Genomic DNA, 18,554 nt, shown 5'->3' with positions numbered 1-18,554 from the left:
ACAAATTTGAGTCATCAGGAAATAGATAATATTGTAGACACAAGATTGAATAAAATCTGGGAACACGGTGGAAATGAGAATTCCCAGAACCAAGTCCTGGGGACTATGTAAAAGTTGAGTATAGAAGGAAAAGTTGGGAAATTAGATTAAGGTAATGGAGCACAACCAAAATTGGAGAGTGTTTCAAGAAGGAAGGAATAACCAACCTCTCAGAAATCAAATCAGATGAGAAAAGGAATGTGTGTACTCTTATTTTGCAGCATGCTGGACCGGCCAGAGAAGTTTTAGAGGATGATAGAAATGAAAGTCAGATAGACTTGATCCGATGGTATAAAGAGAGGTAATGGAAACAGTTAATATTTCCAAGATATTATGTCCTGAAGAGGATCAGGGACCTAGGGTAGTAAATGGAAGTAGGAATGTAAGTGGGGGATGGACCGGGGGCCTCCCGAAGATGCTCTGAGTTCCCCGCTCTGATATGCCCAGGTCCTTGGCCTCTCTTACCCCAGGAATGGGAAAGAGCCCCCCGAGGCTCAGTGAGCTTACCGTTCAAGTAAATATTGTGGACCCAAAGAGTTTTGCAAAGAAGCAATTTATTAGGTAGAAAGAGAGAGAGAGAGAGAGAGAAAGAGAAAGAGAGAGAGAGCTCCCATGCGGCCGTGGGAGGGGATCCAAAGGAGGAATCCCTATAGGTAAGGAGCCACAGGATTTTAACCCTGAAGTTATTCCTGCCCCATTCATGTTTTCATCCAATGAGAGGAGTTCTTTCCAACTTCCACTGGAGTGACTGATCTTTGACTTTGATACCGGATTGGCTACTTGGTCCCCAACAGAGGCCCCTCCTCCCAGAGCTTTCGGTGGGCTTTTTGAACAAAGAAGCTCACCTGGATTTCTCTACCTATCCCTGCAAGAAAATCAGGCAAAGAACTCTAGGTTCCTGGATAGGGGCGTGGATGGAGGCATGGTGCTGGGAAGCTCCTGCCTTTGAAACTACGCCCCTTGTGGACTCGGGAAGAGAAGTTTGTTACGGTAACACAGTCCCTCAGGAGCAGCTAGAACACATTTGTGTGCTGATGGGAATGATCTAGTAAAGAAAAAGAACAAACTTGATGTATGTTAGGTGGTAATAAATGAAGGATTGAAGTCCTTGTGTAGGTGAGAGAAGATTGAATCTAGAGCGGATGCTGGGGAGTTGGCCTTTGACAGGGGAACACATGCTTTATTGGGGAAAGAAAGAGAATTGTGTCCACCTGATGGCTTTTCCTTACTTGATAAAGTACTGTAATTGGCTGAATGTGAACAGGTTTCAAAAGAGCAGTGGTCTCATCCTCTCAAAGAGTAGGCAACCATTAAGAAATAAATATAAGATTGAACATCACTGTTACTATCCATTTGAAGTTTATAAGCTTGAATTTAAACTAAAGCCAGACAGTTCCGTTTTGTGATTTTCACCACCAAGTTTGGTGATAAAATGTGCATAAAACAAACTTCGTTTTTTGGCCAAGAAAACACTAAATGAGACATGGGAATTGTGAGCCACCTGTGAGGGAGTGACTGCAATATTGGGCTGTGGAAATAAGCTATGTAAGGATGGATGGAAAAGGAGGAAGGACCTCGGGGGTAGTCAAAGAGGTTGCAAAGAAGTCAAATGTAGAAGCAGAGAACTATAGAGGGAGGGGCCAGAAGGACCAGATGGAATTCCAAGAGTGAGATAGTAGGAATTGAAATGTCCAGCTGGTGATGGCAAGCTCTGGGGGGTACTCAGGGGGAAGGAAGAAATTATATTTAAGGAGGTCAACAAAGTGAAAGTTCACCCTCAAAATAAGTTGGAAACCCATTCTTATTTATTATTTGTATTTCATGGGTCATCTCAAATCCTTACTTGGAATTAGGTGATAGGGTGCACATAAGTAATGATGGTGGTTGATTCGTTGTCGGTCTACTCCGTAAACACCATTTTAGGATGTACTTTTGTACACTGTGTACCAGCATTCTTCGTTGTCATCAGGATATTGCTTGAGATGTATTTTGAAATGGGCTAATTCTTATGTCTTGGTTAATTGATACTTCTCATGTTTTTAGTCAGTAGCAACATAAGACCCGACATGGCATTTGGGTAAAAGGTAATGCCTTTTAGGTGGCATACAAGTCCCTTGCAATGAAGCAACTCTTATCTTCAGGTCCCCTTACATACCCTGTCACTCTCTTGAGGTGTTCTAGCCACACCAAACAGAAGTTTCTAATGTGAGGGCAAGAGCTGCTCACTCTGCCTGACATGAAGATTCATCAAAAGTATCAACTTCCAGCTTAAGCCTTTTCTGAAAGGTCGAACTGTCCAAAAATATCATTGTGAAGCGTCGAAAAATGTCATATACTGGCACTTTCATATTGTTAGTAATTCACTACTACTATTACAAGTCTGAACCATGTATTATCGATAGAGCTATTACTTGCTGAATTGGAATTCTGTGTTATGTGCTTTATGTTCACCATCTCATTTAATTCCAGCAACAAACCCAAAAGGTAGGTGGAACTACTTCCATTTGTTAGACAAGGATTCTAAAATTTAGAAAGAGTCTCTCTGAGAGAAAGTACATAATAAATGGTGGAACTGGGTCTGACTCCAAAAGCAAAGGTCATACCATGTCCCTTCCTTTGGTCTTATACCTGGCTATGTCTGCAGTGCATAGCACATGCCTGATACAGAGTTGGAATACATATGGTAATTCTTAATCTGCCAGAAAACTACCCAAATTGAAGGCTGCTTTGTTCAGGGACCCCTAGGACTACCTTATGATGGCCTAGTATCTTGACATTGGATTTACCTTAATAAATGTTGTTGTTTTCCTGTAATTTAGAAAGATAAATTTTAACAGGTGAAACTAAGAGTCTGAATGGTCCTTAGAACCTTAATCCTGTAATTACTATTTATTTGTTTTAAGACACTGCCTTGATCCATGTTTGCAAGACAGGTTTCTAATTGTTGGCGTTGAAATGATCTAGGAAGCCAGTTTCTTCAGATCATGAAAATAACATGTAGATTTGTTAAAGTGTGGATGCCTAGTATTGGTGTAATGCAGACGGAGGGCACAGGGCGTCTATGTCCATTTCCCAAACTCCCTTTTTCCTCTCATTGACGTGGATTTTCCTCTCATTCCTAAGCACAGTGGTGCTCTAATAAGACAAGAAGTTGGTTGGCAAGTATAACACAGCTGCTCTAATGCCTTGAGTTTGGCGAGCATTCCTTCTTTATTCAAACTTGATTCTGTAGCTTTCACTGAGTTTCTGGTGTCAAAGTTCAAAGCAATGGTTTTCAAACTTTAGTGTATGTCAGAATCTTCTAGAGGGCTTATTGGAACACAGATTGCTGGGTCGCATCCTCCTAGACTCTGACTTAGTCCATCTGGACTGGGGTCCTTTATTCTGCAATTCAGTAAAGCTCCCAGCTGGTATTGTTGCTGCTGGTCTAGTGACTACACTTTAAGTAGCTCTAGGAGCTGTTCAAGACCTGCTTTACAGGACACCAAATGAGGTTAGATAAAAAAGCAAAAATCTAAGCAAATATCTGAATGCTGAATTTTACAGACAAAAAAACCACAAAAACAAGTGACTTAAAAAATAATGTATCTCCTGATTTTTGACATCAGTGGGCTAGAACTTGGGAGTCCTTCTTTCAAGATACTAAGGAAACTTTCTTCTCTATGACTTTCACACCTTCAGTCATTGTGCTTTGTTCTTAAACCTGTCCTAGAACAAGATGTTTTATTAAATTGATCAGTTTTGCAATACAAAAATGAAGGCAAAGACTTTTCAAGATGAAAACATTCCATAGTACAGGAAGAATTGTGGATATTAGATGCAAAAGGGTGATTTCTAATTTGCCTTTGTTTAGAAGCTCAGCAATATTTGCATTGTTATTGGATTCAAAATGGTGTGAGTCATGAAGATCAACACATTTCTTTTTGACAGGAATCCTTTGTGTTTGAACCCAACTGCCTCTTCAAAGTGGATGAGTTTGGCTTCTTTCTGACCTGGAAAAGTGAAGGCAAGGTATGGCCCAAGAACAGCAAGTCGTTCTTTCTGCTTTATGGTTTAAGCCATTTTGTTTCTCAACAAGTAGACTGAGTGCTATTGATGAACCCTACCCTTATTCATTCATTCAGGATTTTTAAAAATGTGCCTCCATGTGCCAGGCATTGAAGTATACAGTGATGATTAAGGACATTATCCCCATAGATTCCAGTCTAGGAGCAAAGTCAGGCATTAAAAAAAAGTTACAAGTCATTGAGTGCTGTGAAAGAGAAATCTGGATTGTCAAAGAGCTTAATTTAATCTTGGGAGTTAGAAATCTGCCAGAAGATGAGATGCTCAAGCTGAAATCTAAAAGGTACATTCAAAGCGTGTTCAACTCATAATACCCTGGGACTTAATTCAGTATATGGTATGATGGTCACATTTAATGAACATTTAAGCTGAGTTTAAGAAAAGAATTGTAGTTACATAATAATTAGCATTATTCTCACATAATTTATGTACACACATATTTATGATTATTAACACTGTTTTATGTATAAAAGTAACAGTATTTTAGAAACATTTTAATAAATATTCAGCATTTCTTGTCTATTTCATATCTATATCATATCTAAAATATATCAGCATTTCATATCTATATGATGTTTACTTTTCTAAACACAGGTTTACTTATATTGGAAATGGTCTCCAGAATAATGTACAAACATTATTCTGCCCTCTTGTTTTTAATCTATGTATAGATATGAAATGGAATATTTGGGGTCTTGATTATTTCTGATTGTTTGGAATAATTGTTGATACTTGGTTTTAATTCCCTCTTCAACCTGACTGTAATCAGCACTGCCTTCATCGGAAATTTTTACCAAGCACTTTGCCTGTATCATAGGTATGGCAGAATTTAAGCTCATTGCTGTGTTGTATTCTCTCTCTTCAGGAAGGACAGGTGCTAGAATGCTCCCTCATCAACAGTATTCGGTCGGGAGCCATACCAAAGGTACCCGTGACTGATGTTTGCTTTTCTAAACATAGATTTACTTATATTGGAAATGGTCTCCAGAATAATGTTTAACATGTTACTGCCAAAAAGTCACAAGCTGGGAATTAGAAACAGACACAGTTTAGAAATCTTCTCATCTATAACTGTTGGGTGGTCTGGGTTGCACTATTATTAATTTTATTAGAAATATTATTAACAGTTGAAAACCAAGACCCTTGCATGATACCAGCATCAAATTAGACAGTTCCCTTAACTCAGAAATTAATTTGATAAGCTCTTGCCCTCTTGTTTTTAGCAAACAGTGATTCACTTCTCGTCTGTGGATGATGTAGAAATTTAAATGGCTTTGGGTAGTTCCATATTTGTGTAACTGTATACTCAGACATTGGCTCACCTTAAAGGCTAAATTTGCCTCTGAAAGGAAAAAAAATAACAAAACACATAAATCAGTCTTATTCAGAGTGATTGATTTGTTTGAATAAGAATCTATTTGCATCTAGAAAGATGTTTCTTTCTAGAATATTCGAGCACAGTATTATTCCCTTTTCCATAATATCCCTGCAGGGTTTTAGCTGTTGAAAACAAAATTATATTCCTCGCTTTGTTTTTTTAAGGTTGTCCTCTTTTACATTAGTTAATTTTTCTGTGCAACTATATGTTGACATTTCCTCCTGTGTTACTTTGGAGAACAAAGACACTATTTTATTTACTAATTAAGGTAAACTTGCACAGCCTTCATTCCAGCTGAGGATGCCATGGCTTCCAGAGATGAAAAACTCACTCTTTGTATCCAGGCTACTTAAAACATTTAATCTGTTTTGAGAATAACATGTGGTTGCTGGTTGTGGTAATGCCACGTTTATTCATATGAAACCTCTGTGACTCTCTGGTGAGAGAGAGTCTTTGTGGACAAGCACACCCTAATAAAAGCCTTTTCTATCTCGTTGCTATATTCCAGATCCTCCAATAACTACAATCAAAACTCTAAACAAAGACCCTCACATCTAATTTCTAAATCAAAAATTTTAGGCCGGGCACAGTGGCTCACACCTTCCAGCACTTGGGGAGGCAGAAGTAAGACAGATCCCTTGAGCCCAGGAGTTTGAGACCAGCCTGGACAACATACTGAAACTCTGTCTCTACAAAAAATTAGGGTGTGGTAGCATGTGCCTATAGCCCCAGCTACTTGGGAGGCTGCAGTGGGAGGATCCATTGAGCCAGGGAGGCAGATGTTGCCGTGAGTCAAGAATGTACCTCTGTTCTCCAGCCTGGGTGACAGAGCAGAGCCTCAGTTTCTCCTCCCGCCAAAAAATTTATAATACCTTTCTTATCAGTTGATTTCAAGGAATGTATAGTGCTACAAATGGTTTTAGAATAATGCTAGATTTCTGGGGCCTTATGTATATTTTTACATCAAATGTGGTTTCTTTTTACCAACTTTCTTCCTTCATGCTCTGTAATCTAACATTTTTTTTTTTTCCTTTTTGTGTACTCTATACAGGATCCCAAAATCTTGGCTGCTCTTGAAGCTGTTGGAAAATCAGAAAATGATCTGGAAGGGCGGATAGTTTGTGTCTGCAGTGGCACAGATCTAGTGAACATTAGCTTTACCTACATGGTGGCTGAAAATCCAGAAGTAACTAAGGTAGCATCAGTTCAATGGCCTCCCACTCTTCCCCCCATATGTATATATGTTGTGTGTTTAATTTTATGTGTGCTATATTTTTATATATATTCTTAAATTATATGATCATTTAAAAGTTAGCATTGCTTTGCTGACATGTTTCTGTAGAAAATCAGCATGCACAATACCCTTTTAGCATGTCACTCTTGTGGGCCAGCAACCCAAATACCTACTGTGATATGTTGTAGGGAAAAATAGTCCAGCACTTCTCCAACTTGAGTGTGTACCATAATCCCATGGGCTCTTGTGAAAATGCAGATTCTGATTCAATAGGTCTGAGGTGGGAACAAGATCCTCCTTTTCTAACAAGCTCCCAGGTGACCTGGATGCTGTTCATCTGATGACTGCAGTTTGAGTAACAAAGGTCTAGGCCAGTACCACCCAGTAGAAATGCAATGTGAGCCACATATATAATTTAAACTTTTCTTGTAGCCATGTTTTAAAAGTAAAAAGATACAGGTGGAATTAATTTTAATAAAATATTTTATTTAACCCAGTAGACCTAATATATTGTCATTTTAATAGGACATCAATATAAAAATTTATTGGTGACATATTTTACATTCTTTTGCTCATACTAAGTCTTGAAATCTGATGTGTATTTTCAAATCAGACCAACCACATTTTAGGTGTTCAATAGCTGCATATGGCTAATGGCCACCATATTGGGCAGTGCAGGTCTGGATGGTTAAGAAACCCAAACTCCAAAGTTATTAAGTTATTAAAATATTGGGTTAAGGTCCGTCTTTTAATACCATATGCAACATACCATTGCTCTGGCAAGTGAGTCTCAAAGAGACTTCTCAAAGAAATAAAAAGCCTCTTAAAGATTTTTTCTGTGAATAATGTGTTTACAGGGTGATTTTACCTCTGTACAGAGCTCCCATTATCTTTCTGTAATGTGTGTGAGAAGGACTGAGCCTTTACTTGCCATTGCAGAGACACAGGTCTGGGGGAATGGGGAGGCATTTTATCTTCTCATTAATCCTGTAAGTGGAAACTCAATGTAAGTTGATGAGAGAGAGTTCCTACAAGTGGAAACTCAGTGTAGACTGAATTTCTAATATCATTAGAAATATTGAATTTTAGAGCTAAAAGGAAATGTACAGGGAAGGTCATTTGAGGACACGGAGATTTCAAAACTTACCCCTGAATCCAGAGATAACTTATGGCAGAATTGAGTTCTGCTGACCCCTAAACCGTCAAAACTCCATTACACTCACAAACTATGGTCCTCATTCCAGTACAGACCCCTCCTGGGAGCTTTTACACATTTGAATCTCAGGCCCACCCAAATGTACTGATCCTGAATCTTCATTTTTGACAAGATGCTCCAGGTGACTCAGATATGTGGTAAAGTTTAGAAACTCCTGACTTGTAGCTTTGGAAGCAGAAATGGATGCTCCAGATCACATAAGAGTGTTTTTATCATGGCGTTTTGTACTGTTGTTCAGGTCACCTCACTTCAAGAGAACAGATTTTGCAGTGCCTTCAAGTTCTTTTATTACTCCACTCAGATCAACACCTTCTTTAATTACCAATTCATATTACAAGAAACAGGATGATGCAGTATGAGCTCACGTATTGGAGCTTTGGGACCATGTTGCCTGGGTTCAAATCCTTGCTCGTCCCCTTCCCAGCTATGTGAAACAGATGTACCACTCACCTCTCTGTGCCTCATTTTCTTCATCTCTAAGATGGGAACAGTACCCGAATATTGGCTTTTAGGATGATTGTGAGGCTTACATGAGTTATTACATGGGATATGTAAGTTATATTATTATTTTGTAACTTACATGAGTTATTACATGGGATATACAAAGTTATATTATTACTTTGTGTACCGCCTTTTTTATTGAAAGCCTCCGATATGTGTTAGCTATTAGGATGGCAGAGGCACAGAATTTTAGAGTTGGAAATGGACCTTAGGAAGGGCTTCTCACCTCATTTTTCAGATGAGAAAAATGAAGCCAGAGAGGTAAAGGAACTCTGAGACCACACAGCAAGCTGGGCCAGAGTCCAACCTAAAACCAGTTCTTTTCATGCCCTATAAGCTGCAGCCTACTTCGCCCTGTGCCCTGAGCAAATACAGTCCTGGGGAGATGGCTCAAATCAGTAAATCCCATAATGTTTCTGCTTTCTATAATTTGGTTGCTGGTAGTCTTGGCGCATTCTTAAGAACCATGTTTTGAAAGATACTCTTGAGTAGATAGTGGATATGTACAGTTGACCCTTGAACAGTGTGGGGGTTAGGGGTGCCACACCCCTGTGCAGTCAAAAATCCATGTGTAACTTTTGACTCCCCCAAAACATAATAGCCTACTGTTAACTGAATGCCTTACTGATAGTATCAACAGTTAGTTTACATTTATTTTGTGTGGTATACGTATTATTTATTGTATTCTTACAATAAAGTAAGCTAGAGAAAAGCAAATGTTAATAAGAAAATCATAAAGAAGAAAAAATATATTTACTATTCCTGAAGTGGAATTGGATCATCATAAAAATCTTTATCATCATCATCTTCACATTGAGTTAGTGGAGGAGGAGGAAGAGAAAGAGGTTGGACTTGGTATCTCAGGGGTGCCAGAGGTGGAAGAGGTGGAGGAGGCGGAAGTAGAGTCAGGAGAGGCAGGCACATTTACTGTAACTTTTACTGAAAAAAAATCCATGTATAAGTGGGCCCACACAGTTCAAACCCATGTGATTCCATGACCAATGGTATATGTTTGAGAGTTGGGGGTAGGGGGATGTATACTTTAAAACAAGATTTGAAGGTTTTCTCCTAGTATCATTTCCATTGAAATTTAAGAGCAGCTAGCCATACAAGAACTAAAAAATAATTCTGTATTGGATTTTTTATTCAAACTCAATATTATTTGAGTCTACTCTTACTGAAGAAAGTGAGTGTTTCAGCTTCTGGTAACTATTACATTGAATTTCATTAATAGTATAATATATAAATAAATACAAGTCTCATTGTCTAAACTGGACAGTACGTAAGTATTAGAGTATGACTTTTTGGTTAATTGACACTTGGAGAAAATATTGAGTACATTTTTTCACCAAATATACATGCATGTGGATACTCTTGCCCACTTCATTATCTCAAAACTTAAAATAACTGTATTTACCACCTCCAGCGTTGACATTTTCTCCAGCACCACCATTTTATTTCTGTTCCTTTATATGTGTTTCTATTCCTAATAGAACACACAAGCCATCAAAGTGAAAGGCTTTATATGAAATACACACAGATGTAATTACCTCAGTTCAAAATGATGGCAGGATACATAAATCAAATTGGGTCAATGAGAAATGTAGAGATCTCCTGGTGTACGTGAAATAGTGTTTGTGACTCAGTGAGTGGTACTATTCAAACGTGGCTATAGCTTAGGAGCCTAGAATCAGGGGGCCATGAAATATACTAACAGTCCTCTTAGCCCATGCAATGAGAAGCTGCATTCCTGGTCACAAAAGTCAATTCGAGCAAGTAATCGTTTTTTAAAATTAATTTATATATACATTAAACACTGTAACTTGAAGCACACAAATGTTCTGTGGTTGGCTAATCTTTTAATGTTAGGGACAAGCCTTTTCATTAATTATGAGTCTGTTGAGTGGGTCTTATGGTTTCTTTTTGTTTGTTTGTTTTTTTCCCTATACTTTACTCCAAATGCCTTAGATAGCCAGTTTGGTTTCTTGAAAGTGGATCTGAGACTAAGGACACTCATTGGGCAGAGTGCAATGTAATAAAAAATCCTACAGTTCCGTGACTTTTTTCCCTAATCTTTTAGTTATCTTGTCTACACAGTGTTTGAGAAAAATATTTTTAGCAACTTGCTTTTAAAGAAATCTTCCCAAAATATCCAACTAGAGAAACGACAACCTCTTTCTCTCTACAAGCTTGTATCATTGGTTTATGTAATTTTCATGACAACTGACAATAAATAGGTTTGAAAACAAATATAAGTAACTCATGGTAGGCATGTAAGTTGAGAGCAAAGGAGTACAAAACATTGGAAAGTGGCTTACTGACTGGGAGAATTCAGCACTCCCTGGGTACACTGTATTTTGCTTGTCTGATGAACACCTGATGAATCTTGGTCTGACCAGTGAGATATGAGTTAAGTGAGTTTCTAGTACAGAACTTGCTTATGAGTACCTATGAGATTCATGAGTCTTTTTAAAATTCCTAGTCTCTTATTACACTTAAGATATGACCATTCTGAGTAAGTCACTTAACCCAACATTTAATTTATGCAGAGGGGTCAATTTTGAACTTAAGTGTCTTTTATACCAAGGATTACGTTCCAGGTGATGGAAGCTTTCCTGACTTTCAGCAAGCCATTTTCCCTTCTTTGTTCTTCTACTTCTCAAAGTGGGTTTCTGGTAGTTTTTTTTTTTTAATTCAAGTAGGTGTTTTAAGAGTCAATAAAATATTATCTGAAATCTGAGTTTCTCAGAGTTGGATTTTAAATAAATACAAAATACTTTCCAGTACATATGACTCTGAAAATATAATTGTGCTTTTTTCAATAAAAGATAACAGCATTGTAAAAGACACCTTGGTAGCTTAGCTTGCTTTTCCTTCAGCTGCTCTCTCTGCTTAGAGAATAAATAAACTTGCCTTACCACTCTTACTTATAGAGGAGATTTGAGCTCAGTTCTATATACCTTTCTCCTCTACCCATAAGTCCCAAATCAAAGCTTTCAACTCTTCTCACGTGCTTCTCCCACAGTCATTTTCATCTCAACAGGTGTCCTCTCAGTTGCAGAGACCATGAACACCTTCCTCTTACATCCTATGTTAGTCTGTCCACAAATACTGTTTGCTGTACTCTCAGCAGGTATCCAGAATCCAGCTGCTCCTCGCCAGCATCATCACAACACAGTGGTCCAGGCCAATATCATTTCTCCTCTGTTGTGCTCCAAGAGGTGTCTAACTGGTCTCTTTTCCTTAGCCTTGCCCATTTTAGTCTAGTCTCAAAACAGCAGCTGGAGAGATGTTTTTAAAATATAATTCAGATCACATTACTCCACTGCTCAGAACCCTCCAAGGCCCTGCTAGATATCATCCCCACCTCCCTTCCCTTTTCTACCTCAATCCTCTCTTTCCTCCTTTGCATTTTCTTTCAGCCTCTGGGACTTGGCATTTACTGTTCCTTCTGCCTGGATCACGCTCTTTCCCAATTACACACAGAGCTTTCTCCCCTACAGTCCTCATGTGTCTGCTGGAAAATTGCCTTTGCAGGAGCGCCCCATTTCACCAGCCTTCAGCATTTCCTCACTCCTTTTCCTGCTTTATGTTTCTTCTTAGCAGTACTTACATACCATAATATCCATTTGTTCATTTATTTTCTTCCTCTGTCTGCAGGACAGCACTATTCTGTTCACTGCTGTATCCACAACGTCTAGAACTGTCAGTGCCCAAAACTTAGTGAGTGCTCAATAAATAACTGTTCTATTGAGGTATTTATGTTGACTAAATAAATTCTAACCCAGGTGATAAAGATGTATAATTCTTAATGTTGTACACCTTGAGTTTGTAAAGTTTAGTTGTAAAAACAGCTAGGAAAATGATCCTTTGACAAGAAGACTGAGAAAAATGTGATTCAATGATAGTCTAAAGGGAACACGAAAATCTGGGATCCCGCGTGTTATTTTTAGAGTCACATTTCAGGATATAATAGGGCTGCTGCTAAGAATCCATGACGAGACTGGAGGTTTTGACCCTGGTGTCCTGGCCTCTTTCCAGTTTGGATCATTATATCCTGCTTACCTAAATCCTTCCTGCCGTTACAGTTAAAAATTTGGCTTTCATTTCCTCTCCTGAACAACCTTCTGTTAAAAAGAATTACTAACAAATTGCAGTCATATTTACCCCAAACCTAGTATGCCTTTTGGTGTAATAGGTGAGTCTTATATGTCATGCGGCTTAAGATACTTAAGAATAAATGCAGCCTACTAAAAATAAAAAATAAAAAAATTTTACCAGGGTGTGGTGGGTGCCTATAATCTCATCTACTTTGGAGGCTGAGGTAGGATAATCGCTTGAACCCAGGGGGCGGAGGTTCCAGTGAGCCGAGATCGCACCACTGCACTCCAGTCTAGGGGATGAGAATGGCACTCCATCTTAAAAAAATGAATGCAGCCAAATGAAGATATTTTCCCATTTTTTTCTAAACTGTAATGAAGCTCTTTTTTTTTTTTTTCCTGGAATCACTCATCTTTTTGCTCATTGCTTTACAAGAAACTATACAAATAATTTAATACTGAGCATTACGATAACGTCATTAGAAATGTAACTTTAGTTCCTCTCATGTTTTCTTTCTTCTTTCTTTCTTTTTTTTTTTTTTTTCACTCAGAATACAACTAGCTTGGAAGGATTTTGGTGTCTAGCAAGTTGAAGGCAGTTCAGATGTCTTTCATTAAGTTACAGCTGGCACTGCACAGCAAACTGAAATCACAGAGTCACTAGACATAAGATAGAAACGCAGCCCTCATTTAACATCGCCATAAATAAGTCTGTTATTTTATACCAAGTTGAATTTTCCTTTGATTACAAAAAATAAGCTGTTATTACGAGGTTCAAAATGCAAAGATTGGGACTGAGTTTAGACCAGACTGCTCATTATACTTTATGCAGGTTTGTAAATATTTGGCAGACTTCATAAATTATGCCTTGTAATCAAGTCATCAAATAAGCATGTGAATAACTACTATAGAAATTAAATTACAAAAATATTATGTATTCTCTTGTATACAAAAAGATAAAGTCAGGTCATTTATTACCAGTAATAAAATATTATTTTAACAAATTGGGCTGAATGTCAAAATTGCTTTGCTAAACTTGCATTATGTTGAGTGGAAGGCTTACTGCAATGGTTCCAGGAGAAGGAATTTATTATTTGTTTCACTGAAAAAAATTGAGTCACTATTTAAATTGAGTCCTACTGGCTTTGCTAACATCCTGCAAAGCCTCCAAGCCCTGCAACCAGTTCCTCTACTGATATTCAGCCACAGCACTACACCAAGGGATCAGATTAAAGGCTTCAGCCTCATCTGGGGCCTTCTTAGAAATGCTATTGCATTTCTTAAAATTCACTTTTAATTGTACTATATAGGCCAGTGGCTCTCAAAGTGTGGTCTCTAGACCAGCAGCTCCAGCAATACCTGAGAACTTATTAGATATGTAGATTCCCAGGCCCTGCCCCACCCTACTGAATCAGAAACCTGGGATTTTACCAGTCTTCCAGGTGATTCTGATGCACACTCAAGTTTGGGAATTACTGTTACACAGAAAAGCTCAATCACTAGCATTTATATTCTGCATTTCTTGCAGAGGCCTTAAATAACTTATATTAACTTAGTGGTCTGCTGCTCAGGTTCAACCGAGCTGATGCCTGGCGAATATTAAAGCAGCTAACTTATAAATCTGAACTGCCTGTTGATCACCCAAACCCTAGTATACTAATAAAAGTTTCTTCACCACATTGCCTCGACAGTTTTTGAGGCTCAAGTGTGGGATTGAGTGTGTATTTGTGTGTGTGTGCTTTTTCACGTTTCCTGGACTGAAAGTTGACATTTTCTTGTTAATTGTTTTTCTTTAAGCTCTTCGGAGTTCATTGAAAACAAATCAATGAGAGGGGGGCATTAAGAAGCTTTCCACAGTGCAGAGCTATGAATCAGAGCAAATAACTGAGTGCATATTCTTAAATTTAAATGCTCCATCCCACCTGAGAGTTTTCTTTTTGCCAAACAAAGATAATGGGTTTTATTGTTATTTCTATTACTGGGGTGAATTTATGGACCATCAGTCTCTGCCTTACATGGGCTGTGGTCATCAGAGCATCTGCGGAGCTGGTGAAATCAGTCCTCTGGGGCCTCCCATGACCATCTTTTTCCTCTATGGCTGCTGCTTCCTTGCCCTCTCTGCTCCATTTGCTCCTGCAAGACCATCTATCCTAGTAGCTGCTACCTCAGTGTCTCATCCGTGATGGCTCTCTCTGAACTTTGAATTATTTATTTGTACATTACCAAATAAGTTATTTGTGCAATAGTTCCTTTAGACTAGATTTTGTGAACTCGGATGCCTGCGGGAGCCAGGGAGATGATGAGAATGGCTGAAAAAGTGTCAGGCAAAGACAAATATGGGGGTGTGTGGACTTTAGCAAGTTGGAGTGCACATATGCTGTTGAGGGGGGGACTTCCACTTCCAAGTAGTTTTCCAACTACAAAAACATGGGCCTGAGGTTTCTAGATTGTTGTTTTCGTGTCCATTTAATACTGAACATGTGGATTTTTTACATGAAATCTCTTGATATTAAAAGTTGATAACTCATTTTTTTAAACGTTGTGCAAAATAATAAACATGTCTGTGGATCATTTAGAACTCTAGCTGTAGACATCAGGCAGCACGTAGCGTTAACACAGTTGCACTAAAGTGAATGCTAATATTGACTTAATGTGTTCACCTTAACGGCATTTTAAATGAAAGATACCTGATTTTTTCCTTGATTTCTTCATTCAGCTATTCATCCAAGAATTATTTTTTGATGAAACAGAAACTTGGGTAAATTATTTCAATTATATGAGTCTTTTTAATCCTCATTTGAAAAAGAAGGAATTGCACCATGTGTCCTTTGAAGTCACTTTCTCTTATAAGACTTAAGAAGGACCCTCTTTGCAAAATAAAGTGTCCCAGGAGCCAAGGATGATCCAGGTTAGTTGCTTTGACAGGACACTTGTATACACATGGAACTCCCTAGATAAGCTTAACCTGGACCATATCCCCATGACACCAGGAGTCAGCTACTAGGATAGGAGGCTCTGTGGTTGGAGAGGTGAGGGAAGAGAAGTCATTCCAGGTACTTCCTGTGCACGTTAAAGGTTGAGGGATCTTCAGATAGAATGCAAGAAAACCAGTTGTTCTTGGCTTCAATCAGCTATACAAGAAGGAAAAACCTGAGAAACATTTAATGTGGAGTCCAGAGGTATTTTGTTCCTGTGTAGAGAAGCTAAAATAGAGACCAGATTCTAAGTCTAATTAACTGTGAGTATGATGATACAGCTAATCAGATATTGAGGGCCTGGTTATTTAGGGTCAGGGGGAAAAAGGAACAATGAATTTTTTTAAAATTTATTCTCTGAAGAATCTGTTAGTTGCATGACCTGCTATGGGTGATGCAATAGGATGGAGATCATACACTACTTAGGATCCTCAGGGGCTTGTCCATGGGGCCAGCCCTGTCTTCTCTGTCTCTGTGATATACATCTCTGGGCCTCTGACATCCTGAAAAGGTCTATATTTGTTTTTGTTTTTTTCTTTGAAACCTCCTACTTTCATAAGGAATTAAATGTGGATTTTTAGCTGTCATTTTTCTTAGTGCTGGACTGACTTAAAAGCTCCCTGTCAAAATGCTTCTTCAGGAATATGCAGCTGAAGCTAGAGGAGATTTGCTGCTGTTTTCAGGGAATTTTGTCACCTACATCAGTGAAGTGGTTGCCTTGAAGGATGAAAAAGAAGCCTCAAGGCTTTGCTTAGCTCCCAGGTTGTCTGCAAACTACACTGACCACGTTGACAAGGTCGTTTAAACATTTGCATGGACAGTGGTGTGTTTTTATACTGTTGACTGGTGTTTCCTGAATGCTAAAGGAATGTTGCTCGTGGTAGAGGATGTAGTTGTACTGCATTCTACGTAGAAAGTACAGGATAGTAAAAAAGAAAAAAAGAAAGAAACTAAAAATCCCCTAGAGTGCATTCTCCCTTCTGTGTCTTTTCTTAATTCAAGTGAAATTTGCATAACATAAAATTAACCATTTTAAAGTGAACAATTCTGTGCCATTTAGTGCATTCACAATGTTGAGCAAGCACCACTTTTACATACTTTCAAAACATTTTCATCACCCCCAAAGGAAACTCCATGCCCAATAAGTGGTCCCCTCTCCCCACAGCGCTGGCAACCACTCTAAAATCTTTTTAATCCACACACAATTTCCTTTTTATAAGCAGTTGGACTCATGCTGTTTAATATACTGCATTTTATTATTTAACATTTTTATTATATGCATTTTCCTGGTTAAATTAAAACTTTTTCTTAGGTAACTATAAATCCCCATGATCCGCGAGGTAGATTTTCATGGGCGCTAAGTTCTTGCTGTTCTAGAAATCTTCCAGCCTTCTTGACATTTCTGTTTGGAATGCTGTGCTCTTCATGGGATACAGGGTTTTCAGTGCTGGAGCCTTTCTCACCACTGCATTTCATGAACTTGACAGGTTTCATAAGAAGAGACTCTAGGTCCAGCCCAGAGGAGCTCATTTTGTCCTAGTTGCAAGTGTTATCAAATGACTCCACCAAGGGAATGCAAAATGAATTACTCTAATTGCACCAGAAGCATAATGTGAAGTTTATATTTCACCTTTTGGCCCCTGGGAGAGAAAAATGTCACTGACTTTAAATTGCTTTTTTATTTTCCACGTAGCTCCAGTTTCCAGGGCTAGCAAAAATTGCCATTGGGAACATAATGTATGCTAACATGGGCCTACATGTATTTGTATGTTTTCTCATCTGTGTGGCGTAATTCAAAACTGATTGTGTGAAGAGGTGGGTAGAATCCCTTATATTAGATGAGACTTTGTTGCCTCCAAACTCTATGATCTGGACCAAGTAATTTAATGATCATAATCAGGGGATGGCAGGTGCAGGCCATGGTCTGAACACAGCCCTTAACCTGGTCCTATGAACTAAGAATGGCTTTTACATTTTTGAAGGGTTGTTTAAAAACAACAACCCCAAAAAAAAAAAGAAAAAGGAAAACTAAACAACAGAGAACCATATGTGGCCCCAAAGCCTAAAATATTTGTTATCTGGCTTTTAATGGAAAAGACTTGCTGACCCCTAATAATACTAATAATAGTAGCAGCAGCAGTGGGAAAATATATTGTGGGTCAGACACTGTTCAGAGTGCTTGATATGTATTATCTCATTTAACTCTCATAGCAACTCTGGGATAGGTATTATGATTATCCTTATTTTACAAATAAAGAGATAGGCCCAGAGAGGCTGAGTAACTTGACTTCTCCAAGGCCATATGGTCAGTAAGTGGTGTTTTGAACTCAGGCAGTGGCTCTGCTCTAGCGCTCTAGATCCTGAATTCTACCACCACCCTGTGCCACAACTCACAGTTGGCTTCTTTTTCTTTTTTTTCTGAGAGAGTCTCACTCTGTCCCCCAGGCTGAAGTAAAGTGGTATGTTCTCAGCTCACTGCAACCTCTGCCTCCCGGGTTCAAGCTGTTCTCATGCCTCGGCCTCTTAAGTAGCTGGGATTACAGGTGCACGCCACCACACCCGGCTAATTTTTAATTTTTAGTAGAGACTAGTTTCACCATGTTGACCAGGCAGCTCTCGAACTTTTGGCCTCAAGTGATCTGCCCACCTCAGCCTCCCAAAGTGCTGGGATTACAGGGGTGAGCCACCGCGCCAGGCCCTAGAGGCCCTTTTTAACCTAACGGCCCAGCCCAGCGTTGTCAAGATAACCAGCCAGGCTGATAGACTGTTTTGACTCTCTGGGAGTGACTAATTAGTTTTGTCTAGGAATGTATAAATATTATCCTTACCCATTCAGTTCTATCTTTCAAACACAGCCATCCCTACTCATAGATTGCAGCTTGTTTCTTGCCTAAATACTCATTCACCATGCTCTGAGAGTGATTTAAGAATCATATAGTACTTAATACATTTCTTCTTTCACTTTCATCAGCTGTACTTTGTAGCTTCAGACTGTGTCAACAAAAAGAGGCCTCAGTTGCTCTTCCCACTGCTTTCAGTTCTTCTC

The 18,554-nt window shown here is 38.8% G+C and overlaps 1 protein-coding gene across 4 annotated transcripts in view; it reads left to right on the top strand.

Moving 5' to 3' along the window:
• Positions 1-18,554, top strand: part of PLCB4 (phospholipase C beta 4) — a 159,098-nt gene that overhangs the window by 26,405 nt on the left and 114,139 nt on the right. For all 4 annotated transcript variants that reach the window (XM_012455426.3, XM_012455424.3, XM_012455427.2 and 1 more), the window contains exons 2-4: positions 3,970-4,050; positions 4,970-5,029; positions 6,534-6,677. In XM_012455426.3, coding sequence (XP_012310849.2) covers positions 3,970-4,050; positions 4,970-5,029; positions 6,534-6,677 — 285 coding nt within the window. The remainder of the gene's footprint in view (positions 1-3,969; positions 4,051-4,969; positions 5,030-6,533; positions 6,678-18,554) is intronic.

The sequence above is a fragment of the Aotus nancymaae genome, unplaced genomic scaffold (genome assembly GCF_030222135.1).
Source record: "Aotus nancymaae isolate 86718 unplaced genomic scaffold, 86718_ANA_hifiasm-v0.15.2.pri h1tg000029l, whole genome shotgun sequence".
Taxonomy (NCBI): domain Eukaryota; kingdom Metazoa; phylum Chordata; class Mammalia; order Primates; family Aotidae; genus Aotus; species Aotus nancymaae.
This window is presented reverse-complemented; position numbering and strand designations above follow the sequence as displayed.